Source organism: Carcharhinus amblyrhynchos, chromosome 15 (assembly GCF_965287045.1).
Source record: "Carcharhinus amblyrhynchos chromosome 15, sCarAmb.v2.hapA, whole genome shotgun sequence".
Taxonomy (NCBI): domain Eukaryota; kingdom Metazoa; phylum Chordata; class Chondrichthyes; order Carcharhiniformes; family Carcharhinidae; genus Carcharhinus; species Carcharhinus amblyrhynchos.
This window is the reverse complement of record NC_137338.1, coordinates 24,897,614-24,920,596: the sequence shown is the minus strand read 5'-3', so window position 1 is coordinate 24,920,596 and position 22,983 is coordinate 24,897,614. Positions and strand designations below refer to the sequence as shown.

Sequence of the window (22,983 nt, the reverse complement as noted above, 5' to 3'; positions counted from 1 at the left end):
CAGCTGCGTTTGCAGTATTGTATGTAGTTCTGGTCACCATACTCCCAGAAGGATGTGGAAGCTTTGGAGAGAGTGCAGAGAAGGTTCACCAGGATGTTGCCTGGTCTCAAGGACGTTGACTATGAGAAGAGGTTGAATAAACTAGGGTTGTTTTCACTGGAAAGACAGAGGCTGATGGGAGACCTGAGAGAGAACTACAAAAATATGAGCGGCATAGACAGTGTGGATAATCTAAGGCTCTTTCCCACAGTGGAAGTGTCGATTACAAGGGGGCACAGGTTCACTAGTTTTAATTGAAGTACCTAATGAGTGGTGTTTTGTGTAACATTTACAAAACTATTGATCATTCAAATATAGTGTAATACTTATTCTTCCTTCCTGGTTATAGTTGAAAGTAAATTGCTCCAAAGGATTGGCTGGTGCAGTGGGCCAAACACTGTTGTTTCATCTCTGAACTTGGTTTCAAGTCCAGCCCAGAATTTTACCTGAAAGGAGTTTAGAGTTATAATCTAGTTCTTAGTGTGTATCAACTCATAGTCTTAATTTTGCATTACTTGGTTTCAAATTGATAGTCATACAGTGAGAGATCAGGTGAAGGTCAGTGTGCAAAATTGAAAATTGTGCAGTGAGTGGTGCTGTACCAATACTGAGGCTGAAGCTTGTCATTGGCTAGAATAAGTGGCCCTTTTATCTGCTAGTAAACTGATACACCTGACTGCAGTGCCTGACTGCAACTGTCTGAACTGACAAACTTAATCCTTTACTAAGTACTTGAATACTAATGTTCATCACCTTGACTACAAAATTTGCAAAATAAAAGTAATAATGAAAGGTAAATATGTTGCAATAAACAATGAGTTGCTGGACAATTTTGCATTAAAGGTAACATTAAGATGTGAAAGATAATGAAATATTATTGACTTGTTAAACATTTCTTTCAAATAAATGTAGTTAGAGTTGAAGGTTCAGTTTTGCTCATCTGTTATGGAATTCTGTTTCAGGGATGTAGCAGTTGATACAGTAAAGACGGGAATGGGAGGAGCCACTGGTAACAAAGGGGCAGTTGCTGTGCGCATGCTGTTCCATACCACCAGCCTCTGCTTTGTTTGTGCACATTTTGCTGCTGGCCAGTCACAGGTCAAGGAAAGGAATGAAGATTACATTGAAATAGCTCGCAAACTGAGTTTTCCAATGGTATGATTGATCAGTATCGTTTGGATAATTACAGTAAATGAGTGCAAACATAATTTTGTATTATACTGCAAGCAATAAGGAGGATTCATTAGTTCCGATATAACTTTTATTTCGATAGTTGAGACAAGGCACGAAGTATTAAGTTTAAAAATAAATGTGGGTGGGTAATGTTTATTGGGAATGGGTTTCGTCAGTTGTTTCAAAGAATTCGGGATGCCTCAAAGTTCTTAATAGCCAACAAAGTGCTTTGAAGTGTTGTGCTGTAAGAAGCTTGGCAGCCAATTTGAGAACAGCAAACTCCCACAAGCAGATATTGCCCAGAAAATCCATTTTTAGTAATGTTGAGCGAGGAATAAATATTAATGACTATCTTTCATTCTGTTTAAAGTGAGCTGAAGTCTGATGTATGAAATAGTGGTGATCAGTCTGTGATGGAACCGGCTTCGCTCATTTTCCTGAGGGAAGTTTTTCACATATGTTGTAAAGTTTGCATTTTTGGACTTTGAATTTTTTCAGACTTATTTCTAAACAGTTTCTGGATACATAAGAAATAAGAACATAAGAACTAGGAGCAGGAGTAGGCCTTTTGGCCCCTGAGCCTGCTCCACCGTTCAGTAAGATCGTTGATCTTTTTCATGGACTCAGCTCCACTTATCCACCCACTCATCATTACCCTTAATTCCTTTAGTGTTCAAAAATTGATTCTTCCTTGCCTTAAAAACATTCAATGAGGTAGCCTCAATTGCTTCGCTGGGCAAGAAATTCTATAGATTCACAATCCTTTGAGTGAAGATGTTCCTCCTCAACTCAGCCCTAAATCTGCTCCCCCTTCCAGCTATCTTATCTATTTCTTTCATAATGTTATGCTTCTACAAGATCCCCCCCCCTCATTCTTCTAAATTCCAATCAGTATAGTCCTTGTCTACTCAGTCTGTCCTGATAAGCCAATATTCTCAACTCCTGAATCAACCTCGTGAATCTCCTCTGTACCCCCTCCAGTGCAAGTACATCCTTTCTCAAGTAAGGAGACCAAAACTCTACACAGTACTCTAAGGCGTGGCTTCACCAGCATCTTGTACAGCTGCAACATAACCTCCATTCCTCAAGCAATGAAGGACAGTATTCCATTGGACAACTTAATTACCTGCTGCACCTGCAAACCAACTCCTTGTGATTCATGCATAAGGACACCTAGGTCCCTCTGCACAGCAGCATGCTGCATTTTTTAACCATTTAAGTAATAGTATATTTTGCTGTTATTTCTGCCAAAATGGATGACCAACATAGTACTCCATCTGCCAGACCTTTGCCCTCTCAAACTATCTATATCCCTCTGCAGACTTTCAGTGATCTCTGCACACTTTGCTCTACCACTCATCTTCATGTCACCTGCAAACTTTGACCACTATTATTGGACAGTTTGATTAAGTAAGAAAATTATCATCTTGATGTCCCTTTTCCATTATAACTGGTTTAGGCTGGTCTTTTAAACAATTCTAAAATGACAAATAGAGTGGGGTGGAAGCTGAACTGTAGGTCTGCAGAAAATAAGCTCACAAAGGACAACAAGGGATGGAGGAGCTGTGGTGATTATTTAGGCAGTAGGCCTAGTTTGCCACCTGGATCTATAGGCCAAAACTCAAGGAAAGTAAGTTTTGTGATAGCCAACTATTAATAAATTTTCCTAGTGTGACTGGTAGAGAAAAGAAGAAGAAACATCTGTAGACATGTGAATGTTTTCCCAAAAGAACTTGTTTGCAATTTCACAATTGTCAAAGCATCTCTGATCACAGGTCTCTTTTTAAAGAAAGAAGCTTGTATATTTTCTCATGGCAAAAGAGAGAAATAAACCCTGGCAATAGAAAATATGAGAGCCATATGGACTGTATAAGACAGATTTTTAAAAAAATATATAAGTTAACAAATTTGTCAATGAATAACACCATAGTCACCATTGTAAGCAGCCACTATAGCTGTATTATTATTTTATTCCACAAGTACATGCTATTAATAATTCATGCTATTATAGAAATCTTAACTGAGTTATTCTATTCTATTAATGCAGATGTCATGTTTATATAGTGGGCCACTTACGAAATGGCCACATGTATTGCTCATTGTAGTACCATTGAACTGAATTGCTTCAAAGAGCATTGAAATACTTCCCACATTCCACAATGACCTTGGGCATATATAACTCAGAAATAGAAGCGGCAGTTTTCCTTCTCTGAATCACATTAGTGAATCAGTGGGTTTTTACAACAATTCAGCAGTTTTCATGGTCACTTATATAATTTTACACTTGACATGGCATTTAAACTCTCAACCTGTGGGCTGCTAATGCAGTACATCATTACACAGTCATATCTTTGTAGGGAAAAAATAGTGCAATTGGTTGTTATGGCTGTGGCTCAGTTGGTAGTACATTTGTTTTTGGTTTAAGTCTCATTCCAGGGCTTGAGCACAAAAATCAAGGCCAAGGCCCCTATCTTACCATTTTGATTCTAAGCATTGGGCGGACTTGAAACTAGGAACGTTTCAGATCCGACTTTTTGACCTGTTCTCAGGCACCTCCATACGCACTCTGCCTGCAATATCAGTGATTCCAAAACGTGCTGCACAAGCCTGTGGGTGGGGCTGAACACACCCCAAATCCTGCAGCTCCAATCGCGCCCTCCAACAGCGCATGTGTGCAAAAAAAAGCCGCTCCCCTGTGACATTGCTCCAAGCTGGATAATGCCTCCCCTGGCTCCAACATTCCCCCACCCCCTATAACCTTACTGACCCCCCCCTTTCACCCCTCCCCGCCTCCCCTCACTGATCCCAGGCAGAATGGCAGCAGACCCCTTCTTCCCCACCATCCCCCACTGATTTCAGGCAGAATGGCAGCGGACCCCCTTTTTCCTCCTCACTAATCTCAAGCAAAGAGCTGTCGGACTCACCTCTCCACCTCCCCAGCTGATCTCGAGCAAAGAGCCATTGGACCCACCTTACCCATCCTACCAATTTGAAGCAGAGAACTGTCAGATGCTCGGCTCTTACCTCCTCACTAACTGGAGCACCCAAATCGGACTTTTGTGGAGCATATCTGTTTTGTGCCGATTCTGGGTGGGTGAACACAATGGTAAATTGTACTCGTTAGAGTTTAGAAGAATGAGGGGAGATCTCATTGAGACATATAAGATGATGAATGGGATGGATAGGATAGAGGTGGAGAGACTCTTCCCGCTCAGAAAGGACAGTAGGACTAGGGGGCACAGCCTCAAGATAAAGGGGGGGGGGCGGTTTAGAACGGAGTTGAGGAGGAACTTCTTCACTCAAAGGGTGGTGAATCTCTGGAATTGTCTGCCCGTTGAGGTGGTGGAGGCTGCCTCGCTAAATATTTTTAAGACGCGGGTTGATGGGTTTTTGATAAGCGAGGGGATTAAGGGTTATGGGGAGAGGGCGGGAAAGTGGAACTGAGCCACGACAGATCAGCCATGATCTTATTGAATGGCGGGGCAGGCTCGAAGGGCTAGTTGGCCTACTCCTGCTCCTATTTCTTATGTTCTTGTGTAAAGGAGGAAGTTGGGCTTGCAGCCCATTAAGTCAATGTATATGCATGCAAATGCATTTAAATGGCTGTCAGGTCCATTTTGGGCGTGGTCCCGATTGTGACTATTTTCAGGCCTTGATAAAAGGGGGAACTGATGGGCATGGATTGTGCTACTTGCGTCGGCCTAACTTCACCAAGTTTTTGCACCCATTTCAGGTGCAAGAACTTGGTGAAATTAGGTGTGAGGCAAGTAGTACGATCCATGCCTGCCGGTGCAACTTGATGGTAAAATCGGGCCCTAAGACTCCAGTGCAGTACTGCACTTTTGTCAGTGTTATCTTTTGGATGAGACTTTAAATTGAGACCCTATCTGTTTGTTTGGTGGATGTAAAAGATCCATGGTACTATTTTGAAGAAGAGCAGGGGAATTATCCCTGGTGCCCTGGCCAATATTTATTCCTCAGTCACTGCCACAAAAATAGTTATCTGCTCATTATTGTATTGCTGTTTATGGGAGTTTATTGTGCACAGATTAGCTGCCCTGTTTCCTAAATTGCAATAGTGGCTACACTTAAAGTGCTGTAAAATGCTTTGAGAAATGTTGGCTGCGAAAAGTGCATATACTGCATATTTTTAAAATACCTCATTATCTTGTGTGATTTTTATTTTGATAAAATACATAGTCCATCATTTACAGCCGAACTGCTTTTCTAAACATCAAGTTTAAAATAAACTTCTGCAGTGATGCTGAGCTGTAATCTTCAGATACTGTTTACATTGTTCAACAGGAATTATGAACAGCCTCAATTTTTCAGAAAGTGGATGTTGCTTATTTAAAGCCTGCTTGCTATTGAAATGTATGAAGTGCACCATTTGTCTCCACAATTAATGAGCTGAATCAAATTACATTGGAAATCAATGTTAGCTTTTCTGAGGGCTAGACTTTATGCAAGGACCTGCAATATAACAGGAAATTCTCAACCATCTCCTTTGCTCCAGCTAAAATTAACTTGCATCTGTTTTGTTTCACTGAATTAGAGATAATGCAAAATTTTTAGTTCCATGATAATTGGAAGAGTACAGACTAAACCATAAGATATAGGGGCAGAATTAGGCATTTGGCCCTTTTGAATCTGCCCTGCCATTCAGTCATACTTAATAAGTTTGTGAACCCCATTCTTCCTGTACTTCCTGCAATTTTTTTTTTGTCTACACACCACCTCCTCCACCTCCCCTGCTGGTTCTAAGTTGTAACAGCAAGACAGGTCTACGCACTCAGGTGTGCTTCCAACAGAGCCCAACTAATATAGCAAAGATTGTCTGCACAGCTAAGCTAGGAATTGGGAAAACCCACTGAACGTTCATGACCTGTATTTTGGTAATATTGTTATGATTGCTTTTCCCCATAACGTTTGATCCCCTTACCAATCAAGAATCTATCTAAGTCTGTCTTAAGTACACTCAATGACCTGGCCTTCAGCCTTCTGTGGCAATGAATTCCATACTGAAGAAATTTGGCTGAAGAAATTCCTCCGCATCTCGGTCCTAAAGAGTTGTCCTTTTTATTCTAAGGTTGTGCCCTCAGATCCTAGTGTCACCTACTAATGGAAGCACCTTCTCTACGTCCAGATTTTACAAGCCTTTCACTATTCTGTAAATTTCAATGCGATTCCCCCGCACCACGCCACCCTTCTAAAGTCCATCAAATATAGACCCAGAGGCCTCAAATGCGCTTCGTACATTAAGCTTTTCATTTCTGGGATCAGTAGGGTGCTGGTTAGAACAGCTGAGAACACAACTTCCAAGCAGTAGCTCGGGAGCAAAGTGGTAGAAATTTGTCTTGGATGATATGGCGTACTGGGTATTATCAGATTTGTTGTCTGTTATATGCAAAATCTGATATTCAGTTCATTTATTGCAAAGGAACTTAGTATCAGGTTGCTGATCTGATTTTTTTTTTTGCATCAATGCCTGAGATAAATTTCTACCACAAGAGGTTATGGACCAATTGTTATACTTCCCCAAAAGACTGAATTGTGTTAATGTCTCCATAATATAAGAAAACCAAGTTGAGAGAACAGCAATCATAACAATATTAGCAAAATATAGGTGACAACAAACATTCAATGGGTTTTCCCAATTCTTAGCTTAGCTGTGCAGACAGTCTTTGCTATATTAGTTGAGGTCTTGTTGGGAGTACGCCTGAGTGGGTGGACCTGTCTTGCTGTTACAACTTAGAAGCAGGATGGCGGTTGTAGAAAAAAAATTTTGCAAGGAAAAATAATAGAGAAAGATATGGGGTGGGATTTTCCAACCTTTCCCGTCAGCGGGATCTTCCAGCGAGCAATGCAAGTGGCCATTGACTTCAGTGGATCAGAAGATCCTGCTGGTGGCCACAGATGCCTCCCTTTGGGGAGGGGGGGGTGCAGGGAATGCTAGAAAATCTAAGTCATAGTTTGCAACAAGTGAGATTGGAGGATACAAGTGAAGGAAGGATTGATTAACTTAACGTGGCCAATATTGCAAGAAAACAGCCTAGATACATAAGCAAGTCTTGGATGATGTTGGATTTTATTTTTGGTTATAAGGTGGGAAATGTCCTGCATGAGAAAGAAAACAAGTGTTTGGAGGCATTGATTTAAAAAAAAAACACATCTTAACTCAAGAGTGCAATGTATTTAAAACAAACATTTTTTGAACTAAAATATATTGTAAAAGTTTCAGGGTTCCACACACAAGGAGGGTTACTGAAATGTTTAGTATTAAGCCAGTTGCTTTCCCCTCCTTCTGTCGTAAGCTTCATGGTTCCTTCTAGTAAGATTTGTGTACAGAAAATTACAAGGATCGTGCTCTTAAATTCATGCTAGGAATGTATTTTATTTCTGAACCGTGTGCCCTTCATTTTCTTTAGGGGAGATTACTGTTTTCTCATGATTATATATTTTGGTGTGGAGATTTCAATTACCGCATTGATCTTCCAAATGAAGAAGTAAAAGACCTGATAAGACAACAGAACTGGGACACTCTTCTGTCAGGGGACCAACTTATTAATCAGAAAAATGCTGGACATGTAAGATGAAAGATTCTTTTTCAAAAGACATGTTTGAATTTTATCAATATTAAGTAGCTTATGCCAACTTTTGAAATATTGAAATATCTTAGAATATTGTCAAATACATCTTTTTCTCAGGCAGTGATATCAGGGAGGAGTTGGAAAAAGCATGTCTTGATCCACCTGTAATTGCACTTAGATTCATTCTCAAGAAATAGACTTGACGATATATGAATCATCTAAATCATTTAAATTGAGGAACCTGTTGAGGCAATGCATTTTTGTCCTATCACAAGCTGGTAGTATTGTCTTGTAATAGACTTCCTAACTGCTGCACACAAACTAAAAAGCATTCATATACTTTAGCTTGGGATGATAAATTCCTTATGGAATGAAGTTATAAATCACTGCAATGAACCATTACTTTTAGATCTACAATAAAGAATGTACATAAATGCAGACAGGTTCAGCACATTGTATCTCTCTCCAAGAATGCTGCTAAGTATTTCCAACATTTTGAATTTCCAACATTCATGGTATTTTGCTTTTGTAAAGAATGTTAATGGTGGAACATGGCATGCAAAATTATCTCAAAAGGTTGCTATAATGGAGGCAATTATACAGCTATTTTTGATTAAACTACTGCATATTATATTGCATTGCATTGAATTTTATAATATGCTCCACATTTTAAATGACCAGTCAGTCCATTGAACCTCTGGGAAAGTCTCAGCATGACAAAAATTTAAAAAAATTAACAGGCATTACACCATTTTTTTCATACAAAATAATAAAGAAAGCACCCCCGCCCCAACCCCACTGCATACAATCTACAGTTCTATAGTTGGCAGTGTAATTCGGGTCTATAAGGTCAGAACATAGCTATAGTATATCTTTGCAGTGAGTAACATGTTCTAGCTCTGTCTGACAGTCAGATACAGTATTAAATCATTTTTATTTCTTCTTGCAGATTTTTCGAGAATTTTTAGAAGGCAGAATAAATTTTGCACCAACTTACAAATATGACCTGTTCTCTGATGATTATGACACAAGTGAGAAATGTCGGACTCCAGCCTGGACAGATCGAATTCTATGGAAAAGAAGAAAATGGCCTGTTGACAAATCAGGTACAAGTTAGTTGCATTGGAATACCATGCTACCTTGCTCCTTATTCCTCATACTTTTGTTTTATCTTGTGTTGCCTTGAATCTGCACTATATGCATAATTCCACAATTCTTATGCCACTGAAACCTCCTTCCCCCCCCCCCACCTGCCCTTGCTTCTTTTAAGCATTGATACTTGGCAACATGGATTTGCTCTTTAATGTTTGAGCTTTCTATGTGTGACTAGTTGGTTGTTTTGTAATTTACAGAACTGTGTTTAAATAGTGCAAGTTGTATGCAGGATACAAAATATTCTGCCATTTCTGATAAAAACTTTAAATAACAAAAACAGTAAATCAGCTGCTGCTCCAACATTCTCGTTTTGTGCAGAAACCTGCCTTTATCTTTTTTATCAGGAGAGGCAAGAGGGGCTTGCCCAACATTTGAATAGAATTGGTGCAAAGGTCATGCTTTCCAGCAGTTGTAGGCATGTTTGCCTCATTGCATGGCGAATTGGGAGTTGACATGTTGCATAATAAAAGAAGTTAAGATGCTTAATGCAAATCTGTCATTCAAATTGAAGAAGCTATTCACTGGCTCGCTGTCCTTGGCTTTTTATTTAATTTCTTACAGGCATTATGGGCAAGAAAGTTCGCGCTTTATAAATTATGTTCGATGTTTTTCAGCTGAAGACCTGGATTTGTTGAATTCCAGTATTAAGGATGAACCTAAGCTAACTAATTCATGGAGCCCTGGAACACTGGTATATTATGGAAGAGCAGAACTGAAAACATCTGATCATAGGTACGTCAAATATGTAGGCTGGGATTCTCCCCAAAAAATTCTAAATGCTGAATTTGCATAAAAACTGGAGTAACTCCAGCTGGTCACTTTAGTGGGATTTTCAACACTGTGTCAAAGTGCCCTTAGGGTGAATCATGCTTTTTAAAAAAAGGGGGCAGGGCCTATTCCCACTGAAGAGGCTGGCAGCATAGCATTGAGTGGGCCACTGCGCGTGCACTGATCTGCCAGAGCGGAGATCATCGCATGCATAGTCGCCCCGCACTGCCAGCCTCCTGATCTCTCGCCAGTCCCAGGACCCTGCATTGCTAGTTTCCTGGATGTCTGTGGGCCAGCCCTGACCCCCTCCCTCCTCCACTACTCTTGACACTGCTAGAAGTCCATGGCCCGGAGACACGCAGAGGCAATGGCATTTGGTGGGAACCCTGCTAAACGGGTTCACTTATGTCTCCTGGCCTGCTGTGCTGTTAGAGCAGCGCAGTGGGCTGGGAGAATCGCCCCCATCATTGTTGAAGCAATATGAAACCAAGATTATTTTTAAACAAGTTTATAAAAGTCAGATGTCTGAAATGTGTAAGAATCTTCCAATTAATATCAGTAATGATAGAAAAAAACGTAGAAACCCTACAGTACAGAAAGAGGCCATTAGGCTCATTGAATCTGCACTGAACAGACTCAGAATGTTTACTTTTGAATTTATCATTTGGTCTCTCAGTAAATTTGCCACAGATAAATTATGGCATTTAAAAAAATGCCTGAGACTTGTGGCTGCACTATAAGAAATGTATATTGAGGCACTATTCGAGGGTTTACTTCACTCTGCCCCAGTTGGGTTGTCAGACAGATTTGCGATTTGTAATCAGGAGTCTGGTATTCACTACAGTAGAAGGGGCGGCAAGGTAGCACAGTGGTTAGCACTGCTGCTTCACAGCTCCAGGGTCCTGGGTTCAATTCCCAGCTCAGGTCACTGTCTGTGTGGAGTTTGCACATTCTCCTCGTGTCTGTGTAGGTTTCCTCCCACAATCCAAAGATGTGCAAGTTAGGTTGATTGGCTATGCTAAGAAGTTGCCCCTTAGTGTCCAGGGATGTGTCGGTTAGGGATTAGTGGGTATAATATGTAGGGATATGGGGGTAGGGCCTGGGTGGGATTGTGTTCGGTGCAGACTCGATGGGCTGAAGGGCCTCTTAATGCACTGTAGGAGTCTATGATTCTAAGGGTAAGAAAATTGTCTTGTGTTTCTATCCTAGCTGAGGAATATTTAGATGGGCCTAAGTGCTTTACTGATTTACCGTTTTCTCAGTTGGCATTTTGGATATGTAGCTGTAAGGTATAACTTACTGTAAGGTATAAATTAGTCAATGTGCAGTGTTGCTTGGGTTGACATAAGAATGATTTGCTTGATGTATTGTGGTGCTGAGATAACGCTATTAAAATGTGTTCTCAATTTGAGTTGCTGCTGAACTTCAAGGGAATTGTTCATTTCAGGACAACAACATTTAAATCTATTTGTAATTTGTGAAGTACCAGTTTACCCATGTCAGTCATCAAATTCCATGATTTCCAGTGTCTTGCTTAATTTGTAGTGGACAGGTTTGTTTAAAGCAACCTAGCCAATGAATGACTTGACAAAAAAGATGTGCATGTAACACAATTCCGCAAAGGGAACTGATATGTTTGTATGGATTGAGAAAAGGGCAAAAAAGAATAGCCGTCAGCATTGATGATGTATTTCAGTCTGTTGTGATCAGCCACATAATGCTCCATTTCTTTGTTCATTATAAATTCTAAAATTCTACACAAGTTGTATATAATATTCTTTTTACTTTGTTAGGCCTGTTGTTGCTACTATAGACATAGACATATTTGACGTGGATCCTGAAGCTCGACAAAGAATATACAAGGAAGTTATTGCCCTGCAGGGACCTCCTGATGGCACAGTGGTAGTGTCCTTGACCAGCACCTCCCCAAACCAGGAACATTTTGATGATAACTTGATAGACCAATTGCTTCAGAAGTTTGCTGCATATGGCGATGTTATTTTGATACGGTAACAAAATGTATATTTATCTTTATTTATCCAGCTTATTTATAGAATATAAACATTTTTTGTAAAAGAAAATGGCAAATGCCTGGCTCCATAGAACCCATAGAATTCCTACAGTGCAGAAAGAGGCTATTCGGCCTGTCGAGCCTGCACCGACAACAATCCCATCCAAGCTCTATCCCCCATAACCTCATGTATTTGCCCTGATATTCCCCTTACATTAAGGGACAATTTTTGCATGGCCACATCCCACACCTTTGGAATGTGGGAGAAAAACAGAGCACCTGGAGGAAACCCGTGCAGACATGGCAGGAATGTGCAAACTCCACACAGTGACCCAAAGCCAGTTTTGAACCCAGATCCCTGGCGCTGGAAGGCAGCGGTGCTAACCACTGCCAGTATGCTGCCCCTGAAATGCTTTCCAATCTGCAAGTGTCCTCTTGCTAAACAATAATTTGGACACTTGTTGATGTGTGTTTACTTAATAATTACAGTTTGATATTGAAGTGGATAAACAGTCATCCTTAATGTGGATGTTGGTTTGGTAGGAGATGGTTTGCAGGGCATTGGGGAAATGTAGAAAAGAATTTAACACAAAGTGGTTATTGAGTGTAGAGGTTTAAGAACATAAGAACATAAGAACATAAGAAATAGGAGCAGGAGTAGGCCATCTGGCCCTTCGAGCCTGCCCCGCCATTCAATAAGATCATGGCTGATCTGTCGTGGCTCAGTTCCACTTTCCCGCCCTCTCCCCATAACCCTTAATCCCCTCTCTTATCAAAAACCCATCAACCCGCTTCTTAAAAATATTTAGCGAGGCAGCCTCCACCACTTCAACGGGCAGAGAATTCCAGAGATTCACCACCCTTTGAGTGAAGAAGCTCCTCCTCAACTCCGTTCTGAACCGCCCCCCCTTTATCTTGAGGCTGTGCCCCCTAGTCCTACTGTCTTTTTTGAGCGGGAAGAGTCTTTCCACCTCTATCCTATCCATCCCATTCATCATCTTATACGTCTCAATGAGATCTCCCCTCATTCTTCTAAACTCTAACGAGTACAAGCCTAGTTTATTCAGCCTCTCCTCATAGCTCAACCCCCTCAACTCCGGTATCAGCCTAGTAAACCTCCTCTGCACTCCCTCCAAGGCCAAAATATCCTTGCGCAGGTGCGGCGCCCAAAACTGCACACAGTACTCCAGCTGCGGCCTCACCAATGCCCTATACAGCTGCAGCAAGACCTCCCTACTTTTATATTCAATCCCCCTCGCTATGAAGGCCAGCATCCCATTCGCCTTCCTGACCACCTGCTGCACCTGCAGGCTGGGTTTTTGCGACTCATGCACAAGGACCCCGAGGTCCCTCTGCACCGTCGCCTGCTGCAGTTTTTCGCCACGTAAGTAATAGTCCTTCCTACCATTCTTCCTACCAAAGTGGACCACCTCACACTTGCCAACATTAAATTCCATTTGCCATTTCCTGGCCCATTCGCCCAGCCTATCTAGATCCTTCTGCAGACTCTCCACACCCTCCACACAATTTGCCTTTCCCCCAATCTTGGTGTCATCAGCAAATTTCGACACCCTACACTCGGTTCCCTCCTCCAGATCATCTATATAAATGGTAAATAGCTGAGGCCCCAGCACCGACCCCTGGGGCACCCCACTAGTCACCAACCGCCAATCCGAATAGCACCCATTGACCCCCACTCTCTGCCTCCTATTTGACAACCAATCCTCTATCCACGCTAACACCCTACCCCCAACTCCATGTCCTCTGACCTTCTGCAGTAACCTCTTGTGAGGTACCTTATCAAACGCCTTCTGAAAATCCAGAAAGACCACATCCACCGGCTCTCCTCTATCCACCGCCCTAGACACATCCTCATAGAACTCCAGTAAATTTGTCAGACACGACTTCCCTTTAATGAAACCGTGTTGCGTCTGCCCTATCAAGCAATTCCCTTCAAGATGCCTCGCAATTTCCTCCTTAATGACGGATTCTAACATTTTACCTACCACAGACGTTAAACTAACCGGCCTGTAATTCCCCGCCTTTTGCCTGGCACCCTTCTTAAACAACGGCGTAACATTAGCCGTTTTCCAATCCTCCGGCACTTCCCCGGAATCCAGCGACGTCTGGAAAATAACCACCAAGGCATCCACTATCACCTCCGCCATTTCTTTCAGAACCCTCGGATGCATTCCATCCGGTCCTGGGGTCTTGTCCACAATCAGCCCCTCCAGTCTGTCGCGCACCACCTCTCTAGTAACAGTAATGTCATTAAGACCCTCCAGTCCTACCACCTTTCCATCGCTAACACCCGGCAAATTATTCACGTCCTCCTCCGTGAAGACAGAAACAAAAAAGTTATTCAAGACCTCCGCCATATCCCCATCCCCTACCACTAGGTCCCCTTTCTCATCCGCTAAGGGACCAACGTTCACCCTAGCCAGCCTCTTCCTTTTTATATATTTATAAAAACTCTTGCTATCCTTTTTTATATTAAGTGCTAGCCCAGCTTCATAGCTTCTTCTACCCTCCTTTATCAACTTTTTTGTCAATCTTTGTTGACATTTAAACCTTTCCCAATCCTCTTCTCGCCCACTGCTCTTAGCTACTCTAAATTCCTCCGCTTTTAATTTAACACTTTCCTTCACCTCCTTCGTTATCCACGGCTTATTACCTCTCTTCCTACTGTCCTTTTTAACCATCGGAATAAATTTCTGCTGAGCACCAAGAAAGATCTCCTTAAAGATCCTCCACTGCTCCTCAGCAGACCTACCTTCCAACGCGCTCCCCCAGTCCACATTCGCCAATTCTTCTCTCATCCTACCATACTCCCCTCTATTCAAACAAAGGACACGTGTCCGGGAACCCACTTTCTCCTCCTCCATCTGCAACAGAAACTCCACCATACAATGATCACTCTCTCCAAGAGGATCCTTCACCTCAAGGTCCCTAATTCTACCCGCCTCATTACATAGCACCAGATCCAAGATAGCTCGCTCCCTCGTCGGCTCCAACACACACTGTTCCAGGAAACTATCCCGGCAGCATTCCAAGAACTCCTCCTCGAGCCCACCTCGTCCAACATGGGTCGACCAATCAATATGCAGATTGAAATCCCCCATAACTACTGCCGTCCCATTCCTGCACGCCGCACTTATTTGCGCGTTAACAGCCCGCCCCACCTCCAGATCATTATTCGGGGGCCTATAGACGACACCCACCAGCGTCTTCCTCCCTTTGCTGTTCCTAATCTCCACCCACAACGATTCCACTTTCTGCTCTTTGGCTCCGATATCATCCCTTGCTACCACCTTGATGCTGTCCTTAATCAGCAGAGCTACGCCACCCCCTCTTTCCTCCTGCCTATCCTTCCTAAACACTTGATAGCCCTGTACATTCATCTCCCAGTCCCTGTCACCTTGCAGCCACGTCTCTGTAATGGCCACCAGATCGTATCCATTTGTGTCGATCTGCGCCACCAGCTCATCCACTTTATTCCGAATGCTTCGTGCATTCAGATAAAGCGCTTTCATCCCAGCCTTCTTCTGGACCCTATTTGCCGTAACGCCACCACTTGGGACATCCTCAGCCTCTTCCCTTACCTGTACCCTATCCTTAACTGTAGACCTCCTAACATCACCTACCCTCGCACCCTCCCCCCCCCTAATTAGTTTAAAGCCCTGTCTACAGTCCTCTTTACTCGATTCGCCAGCACTCTGGTCCCAGCACGATTCAGACCAACCCCATCCCGCCCGAACAAGTCCCACCTACCCCAATACTGGTGCCAATGCCCCATAAATTCGATCCCATTCCTCCCACACCAATCTCTGAGCCACCCATTCACTTCCTTTATCCTGTCAACCCTACGCCCGTCTGCACTCGGTTCAGGCAGTAGCCCAGAGAAGACCACCTTGTCGGTTCTACTTTTTAATTCCATTCCCAGCTTCTCATACTCCCTCCCCAGATCCTCAGTCCGCACTTTGCCTACGTCGCTGGCACCCACATGTACCACCACAACCGGGTTCTCACCCTCCCACTCCAGATTCCTCTGCAGCCCAGCTGCGACATCCTGTACCCGAGCACCAGGCAGACAACACACCCTTCTGTGCACTTTGTCATTGTGACAAAGGACAGTGTCAATACCCTTCACCCCACTATCTCCAATCACTACTACGTTCCTTTTCCCCTTCTCTTTGCCTATGTCCTGCTGCATCACTGTACCGTGTGCAGTTTGCTCACCAACCTCACCTGCCTCGTCCTCTTCCAGACTGGAAGCAAGAACCTCAAACCTGTTATGCAGATTAAGAGGCTGAGGCCTCCGCTCCTCACCCCCCTTCCTCCTCCCAGCAGCCCCCTTTTGTTCCTGACCCTTAGATTTAGCCAGTCTAGGGGGGGTGGATGTCACTTGCACCCCACTGACAATGACACCCTCTCTCCCCCTGATGAGCCTCAGTGTCTGTAGCTCAGAGGCCAGCTCATCCACCTTGAGCTGGAGCTCCTCCAGCAACCTGCACTTACTGCAGACATGGCCACTGGGAAGGACCCTGGGGTCCACCAGTTCCCACATCATACAGGAACCGCACATCACATGCCCCTCCATTATTCAATATAGTTTGTTGTGGGAAAAAAAATTTTTTCCTTGTTTTTTGCTGTAGTAGTTTTGAAAAAAAAATTTTTTTTTTTCCTTGTTCTTTCCACCTGGCCTTTTTCCCTTCAAGCCCTTTTTGATATTAAGCCCTAATAGCTCACTCTGCTTCCCTCTCACTCCGCTGCCCGCTCCGACGCTGCCCGCTATCTACACCAGGCCTCCTTTTAAACTTGGCGCTGATTTAAAGCTGATGGGCCACAACTGCCTGATAATCACTCCCTCACAATTCTTAAAGCAGTAAATACAATAAGTAAATGCTTTAAACAGTTCTACAAAGAACAAAGTGCTTTAAACTTATTTTAAACTGGTTTTTAACAGGTAAAGTCTTAGCTTTCTCTCTGATGCTCCTTCCTCGTCTGCTCCAGCAAACAATGTTTACAGCATAGATGGAAACAGGCCATTCAGCCCAAATTGTTCATGCTGCTCAGTTTTTACCACTAAGTTAGTCCCAAATGGGCCATATGCCTTTATACCCATCTTGCCCATGTAACTGTCTAAATACTCTTTAAAAGTCAAAATTGTACCGACCTCTACAATTGCCTCTGGCAACTTGTTCCAGACAATGGAATTTAATGTTGGCAAGTGCGAGGTGGTCCACTTTGGTAGGAATAATGGTAGGAAGGATTATTACTTACGTGGAGAAAAACTGCAGCAGGCGACGGTGCAGAGGGACCTCGGGGTCCTTGTGCATGAGTCGCAAAAACCCAGCTTGCAGGTGCGGCAGGTGGTCAGGAAGGCGAATGGGATGCTGGCCTTCATCGCGAGGGGGATTGAATATAAAAGTAGGGAGGTCTTGCTGCGGCTGTATAGGGCATTGGTGAGGCCGCAGCTGGAGTACTGTGTGCAGTTTTGGGCGCCGTACTTACGCAAGGATATTTTGGCCTTGGAGGGAGTGCAGAGGAGGTTTACTAGGCTGATGCCGGAGTTGAGGGGGTTGAGCTATGAGGAGAGGCTGAATAAATTAGGATTGTACTCGTTAGAGTTTAGAAGAATGAGGGGAGATCTCATTGAGACGTATAAGATGATGAATGGGATGGATAGGATAGAGGTGGAGAGACTCTTCCCGCTCAGAAAGGATAGTAGGACTAGGGGGCACAACCTCAAGATAAAGGGGGGGCGGTTTAGAACGGAGTTGAGGAGGAACTTCTTCACTCAAAGGGTGGTGAATCTCTGGAATTCTCTGCCCGTTGAAGTGGTGGAGGCTGCCTCGCTAAATATTTTTAAGAAGCGGGTTGATGGGTTCTTGATAAGAGAGGGGATTAAGGGTTATGGGGAGAGGGCGGGAATGTGGAACTGAGCCACGACAGATCAGCCATGATCTTATTGAATGGCGGGGCAGGCTCGAAGGGCTAGTTGGCCTACTCCTGCTCCTATTTCTTATGTTCTCTCAACCTTTTGTGTGAAAAGATTGCCCCTCTGGACCCTTTTCTATCTTGCCTCTCTCAACTTAAACCTCTGCCCTCTAGTTTTAAACTCCCCTACTTTAGGGAAAAGATGTTGAATACAGTTATGGAATTCTCAAGGCCACAGAAAGAAGCTGGAGAGTTAGATTTGATCTGGTAGTTTAAATGGAGAAAAATGCCAGTATGTAATTGATGAGCCAGATTTCTTGTTTTTTTGCATTGTAATGTCTATAAGTGGTACGAAAAGAGATTTTGATTTTAGAATCCAAAACAAAGGGATTCATTAAAAAAAATTAGAAAATTATGATTTCTTGACAGAATTTTCTGATCTCTTAAATTGCAAAATAATTTGTTAATCTTGCAGTGTGAATATTTTGCATCAAAAAAGTCCTAGCAGCCTTTAATCAGCTTTGCATCACTGACTAATGACTTGGCACAAAAACTGCATAATGTACACTCAAAAGGCAGCATGAACTATGCAAATGTCAGGGAATGATTTCAAGGTTGTAATCATTTTGGGTCCAATTAAATTTCTCATTGGAGTGTCCAATCTTGGGACCAAGAAAAACCCTTGGTGAGAATTTAAACTACCAATTTTCTTTGACTACAAACTACCACCAGAATGCGTTAATTGTTGAACCATTTTCACATACATCAGATTTTTATGATCAGTTCTGTATTCTTCTTCAGGTTTGTAGAAGATAAAATGTGGGTGACGTTCTCGGAAGGCAGTTCTGCTCTAGCAGTGCAGAAGTTAAATGGCACTGAAGTAAGTAAAAGTCCTGACCAGCATTGTAAATGACATTTGCAAAATTTTGTTCACTTTAAGCACTAAAAATATATTTCTATGCAAAGCTGTTATTTCTGTCTATTATGTCGAGATGCCGGCATTGGACTGGGGTAAACACAGTAAGAAGTCTCTCAACACCAGGTTAGAGTCCATAAACTGGTTGGACTCTAACCTGGTATTGTGAGATTTCTTACTGTATTTCTGTCTATTGCCAGCCTGCTATCTTACACCTTTCGCATATGATCATCCTGTTTGCACCAAGTCCCATTTATCCTTCACTCCTGTGCCTTATGACCTTCATTGGCTCCTGCCTCCTGTCAAAACTCCGTAGACTCAATCCTGCCTATCTTGAACCCTCTCCAGCTCCAAAACCACTAGGATTTCAATGTTCCCTTTAGTTTGGCTTCTTTCTAACTACAACTTTCAGCATTCCACCTTTGGTAGAAATGTATCTGCTTCAGCCCTGAGTTCTGGAATTTCCTTCCTAAATCTCTTCATTTCTCTCTCCCCCCAAGCTGCTTCTTAAAACTTAACTCTTTGACCAAGCTTTCAGTGGCCAATGTCGAATTTTGTTAACAGCTCTGTGCTACCTTGGAACATTTTAGAACATTAAATGTGCTTTGGCGCAGAGCAATTGATGTTTACAGTTGGCATTGAGATGATCTGTTTGTTCCACTGCTTTACGTTATTGAACATATTATGCTGAGGAATTTTATGGAGACCCTAAAGAAGGTTAAAATTAATATTCTTAACCTGAATACTGACAGATGGAAGTGACTAACTTGATAGTTTCTTGATAGACGATTGAAACGTTCTTGGGGGGAAACAAAATGTCATTCTATAAATACAGGTTTTGGGCAGGACACTCGATGTTCGCTTAAAGAATCCAGATTGGAGCAGCAGATTGGAAGAAGAGATGAGTCTGGAAAGAATTGGCCTTGGGTTACCAGTCTCTACTAGTTCCATGCTGCTTGGAGAGGATACAGATGTTTCTGCTGACTATGATATGGAAGGTATGGAATAGTAAGTGTGAGCATAGAGTTAGGTTAAAATCATATTAAGTTTTACTTCCTTTAAAGTAGATAATGATCTTGTACTTTTTTTGTGAATTTGTAAAACATAGCTCAGTGTCACTTAAATGACTACAGTATATTAATGCATAACAATTTGCAGTAAAATGATTTGGCTATGATAAATGGACTCATAGATAAGCATCCATCAGAAGTTAATTAACATTTTCAATGTTTCTTATTTTGACACATTAATAAATTGTTGACAGTTTATGCAACTAATAACTAAATGTCATTTAGAAATGAAATTGTGGGAAAAATAAAACTTGTTTAATATTGTTTGAGTATTCTATGTAACTTTTAATTGTGGAATCCATTTTTGAGCGACATTGGTGGACAGTTAAATAATCACTTGTACAAACTTAGAGTAATTTTGCCTCGAATGGCAAGCTCAGATGCAAGTGCAGATATTTGGTAATGTAATTAACCTACTTTAGTATAAAAGCACTTGTTACTAGTTTCTATAACATATAATGTTTCAAATACTGTTTTAATTCAGGTGACGTAGATGATTATAGTGCTGAAGTAGATGAAATATCTCAGCACTTGCAGCCTGCCTCTGGCTCAGGCTCTGGTACATCTCCTGGTTCAACCCCAAGAACAAGTCCATGTCCGTCGCCCACAATACCAGAAATGCCTCCACCAACACTGCCTAGCAGACCAAGTAGAGCAGCTCCAAAAGTTTCTGCAGTTCTACAGGAGCAGTCATATCAAGGTAAAGGTTTCCTGTGAATATTGATAGCATACAGAACTCATTATTGTATACAAACCAGCATATCTCTTGTAACTTCCATGTGAGGAAACTGCCATTATTGAAACCACTGTGATTTTAGTTACAAATCTATCAGTTACGACTAGTTTGCATTGCTCAGCACAGAAGTACTGAAGGAAGATCCTTTCTTTTTCCATAGTATTGTGCAACGTGAAAATGATAGACTGGACAGACCACCTGGTTAATCCAAGTCTGATCCTTGAAATATCCTGAATAGACCAGAAGTCATGTGTTCTCATGAGAGAACAAAAGAAACATAGGCAGTTTGGAGAAAAAGAAATCTGAAAAATTCCTCAGATGCCTTCAGGCAATAAAATGTAGCCCAAGACACCACTTTCTATAAGCTGGCAACTGGCTTGTGGATCTGCTATTCTCTCGGAAAAGAAGAACTACCTTATATCTAGCCTTTTCCTAGTCTTATAGGTGTGTGCATGGCACCTGATTTTTCCCAGTCTATCAATCTAGTCTATTATTTTCATATACCTCTGTCAATTTACCCTGAAGTCTATGCATTTCTGAAGTGATTAGGCCCAGCTTTTCAAACCTGTCTTTGTATGCCATCTGGTAGCTACTTAAACCATTAACACTGAATTTTAAAGATGGGGGTAAATTTTTATTTCAAATGCCTTATCCTTTTCCATGCTACCCGCAATAAAAAAAAAACAAATTCTAAGAAAATAAATGATTTTATTTCTTGTCTTACAAAAATCCGTTATACTTCTTTAAAATAAGATGTAATGAGAAAAAATGATGGCTAACTTTCAGTGAATGTAAAATAACATTTTTATTTGTATACTTCTCTTGCTAGGCTTTAGTCATCAGAAGCAAAGCAAGGTTAATGTTAGAAAGTTTAATCATAGGCCATTTTATTCACCTAAATTGTTTAACATTGCCACATCAGCCTAAAACTCTACCCATTGTGCCATTGTTAAATGATTGGTCATATAATATCTTTCACAAATCAGATTCTGCAGAGTTCCAGCAAGTTTCAACGCAGAAGGAAGGTGGTCAAACTCTGGAACCGAAGCGGCCACCTCCTCCACGTCCTGCAGTACCTCCTTCGAGACCTGCTCCACCACAAAGGCCACCACCTCCTTCAGGTACACATGGGTCTCCCCCCTCCTAGTCTGTGATCTTTCAATAAAGTAAAAGTGATGCAAGACAGCTCAGTCGAGTATTTAAGTTGGGCATCATGGAAAAGAAAATTACTAATCCTACAAGACCATTATTGCCATCCATTTAGTGCTGGACTTGTATGTAAGGCTCATGCCAGTGTTTAATTTTTGCTAGCATCGTTGAGTACACACAAATATAGTCCAAAGTTAGCTTTGTGGGTCCTAGGTAGTCAAAACTACAATAGAATGTTCATTAACTTCATTATCTACCTGCTCTGTGTATAATAGAAATTGTAAAGTAATCAAAGATCCCAAGATTTTTGTCCTACAAATGTACTGCATGAATGCCATAAGACTATAAGATATAGGAGCAGAATTGGGCCATTTGGCCCATTGATTCTGCTCCATCATTCAGGTTCTCAACTATATTCTCTTTTTCCCTGTAACATTTGATGCCTTTACCATTTGCACAGAAATGGACACATAGTATAATACAAATAACAAAAGCTTTATTTTTTACAAATGATGCACAACTAATTAAATATTAAGTAGTTTGATATTCTGCAGGTGGCTTTGTTCCTGCATAAATTCTGGATAAGCAGAAAACAGACACTGGAAATTGATCATTAAAGGTTTCATTCTATTCTTACGGAAGCAGTTTTTAATGTTTGTTCACTGGTTGCCAACTTAACATCATCAATTTAACCCTTTCAGGATGAGTTTAGCATTCTTACATTAGATAACTAAATTTTGCTTCAGAATCCTTAATGTATAGCTTGAGTTGTTTGAATAAAAACATAGCTGAGCATTTTCTGACAATTTTGCTATTTTGTTTATATATAACATAATTAATTTAGATTTGTATAGCACCTTTTACATCCTTGTACTATCCCAAGGCTCTTTACAGCCAGTTTGAACTGTAGTCACCATTGTAATATAGGCCGTACAATTCATCTACAATTTTTCAGATAACAGTTTAATTCCATCTGAGGTAGCAGGCAGGCTAATAAGAACAGTGAGAGGCAGACAAATCAAGGGCCAGAATCATATAAGCACAGAGTACAAAACAGTAGGAACGGGACAAGGAAGTTTAAAAGGACTAACCTTAAGATTTTATATCTGAACTCACGAAACATTCAAAACAAAATGGATGAATTAGTTGCACAGATTGAAGGGAATAATGTAGTTGGGATTATGGAGACATAAGACCAGGGTGACCAGGGATGGAAGTAAATGTTCAAGAAGGACAGACAGACAAAGATAGTGGAATTGCATTTTTGATTAAAGAAGATATTGATACAATATTGAGGAAAGATAAGGTGATGTGGAATCTGAATGGGACGAGTTAAGAAACAAGGAGCAAAAAGCATTCGTGGGGGTGGTGTACAGACCACCAAATTGTAGTGGTAATGTTGGGAAAAGCATTAAACAGGAAATCAGAGATGCATG

At 41.7% G+C, this 22,983-nt stretch overlaps 1 protein-coding gene across 8 annotated transcripts in view; it reads left to right on the top strand.

Annotated features, from left to right (window-relative positions):
- The window catches only part of synj1 (synaptojanin 1), a 127,825-nt gene that overhangs the window by 78,955 nt on the left and 25,887 nt on the right, over positions 1-22,983 (top strand). For all 8 annotated transcript variants that reach the window (XM_080203605.1, XM_080203609.1, XM_080203606.1 and 5 more), the window contains 9 exons: positions 1,002-1,194; positions 7,641-7,799; positions 8,752-8,908; positions 9,572-9,689; positions 11,519-11,734; positions 18,478-18,556; positions 19,428-19,590; positions 20,147-20,362; positions 21,385-21,519. In XM_080203605.1, the coding sequence (XP_080059731.1) occupies positions 1,002-1,194; positions 7,641-7,799; positions 8,752-8,908; positions 9,572-9,689; positions 11,519-11,734; positions 18,478-18,556; positions 19,428-19,590; positions 20,147-20,362; positions 21,385-21,519 (1,436 nt within the window). The remainder of the gene's footprint in view (positions 1-1,001; positions 1,195-7,640; positions 7,800-8,751; positions 8,909-9,571; positions 9,690-11,518; positions 11,735-18,477; positions 18,557-19,427; positions 19,591-20,146; positions 20,363-21,384; positions 21,520-22,983) is intronic.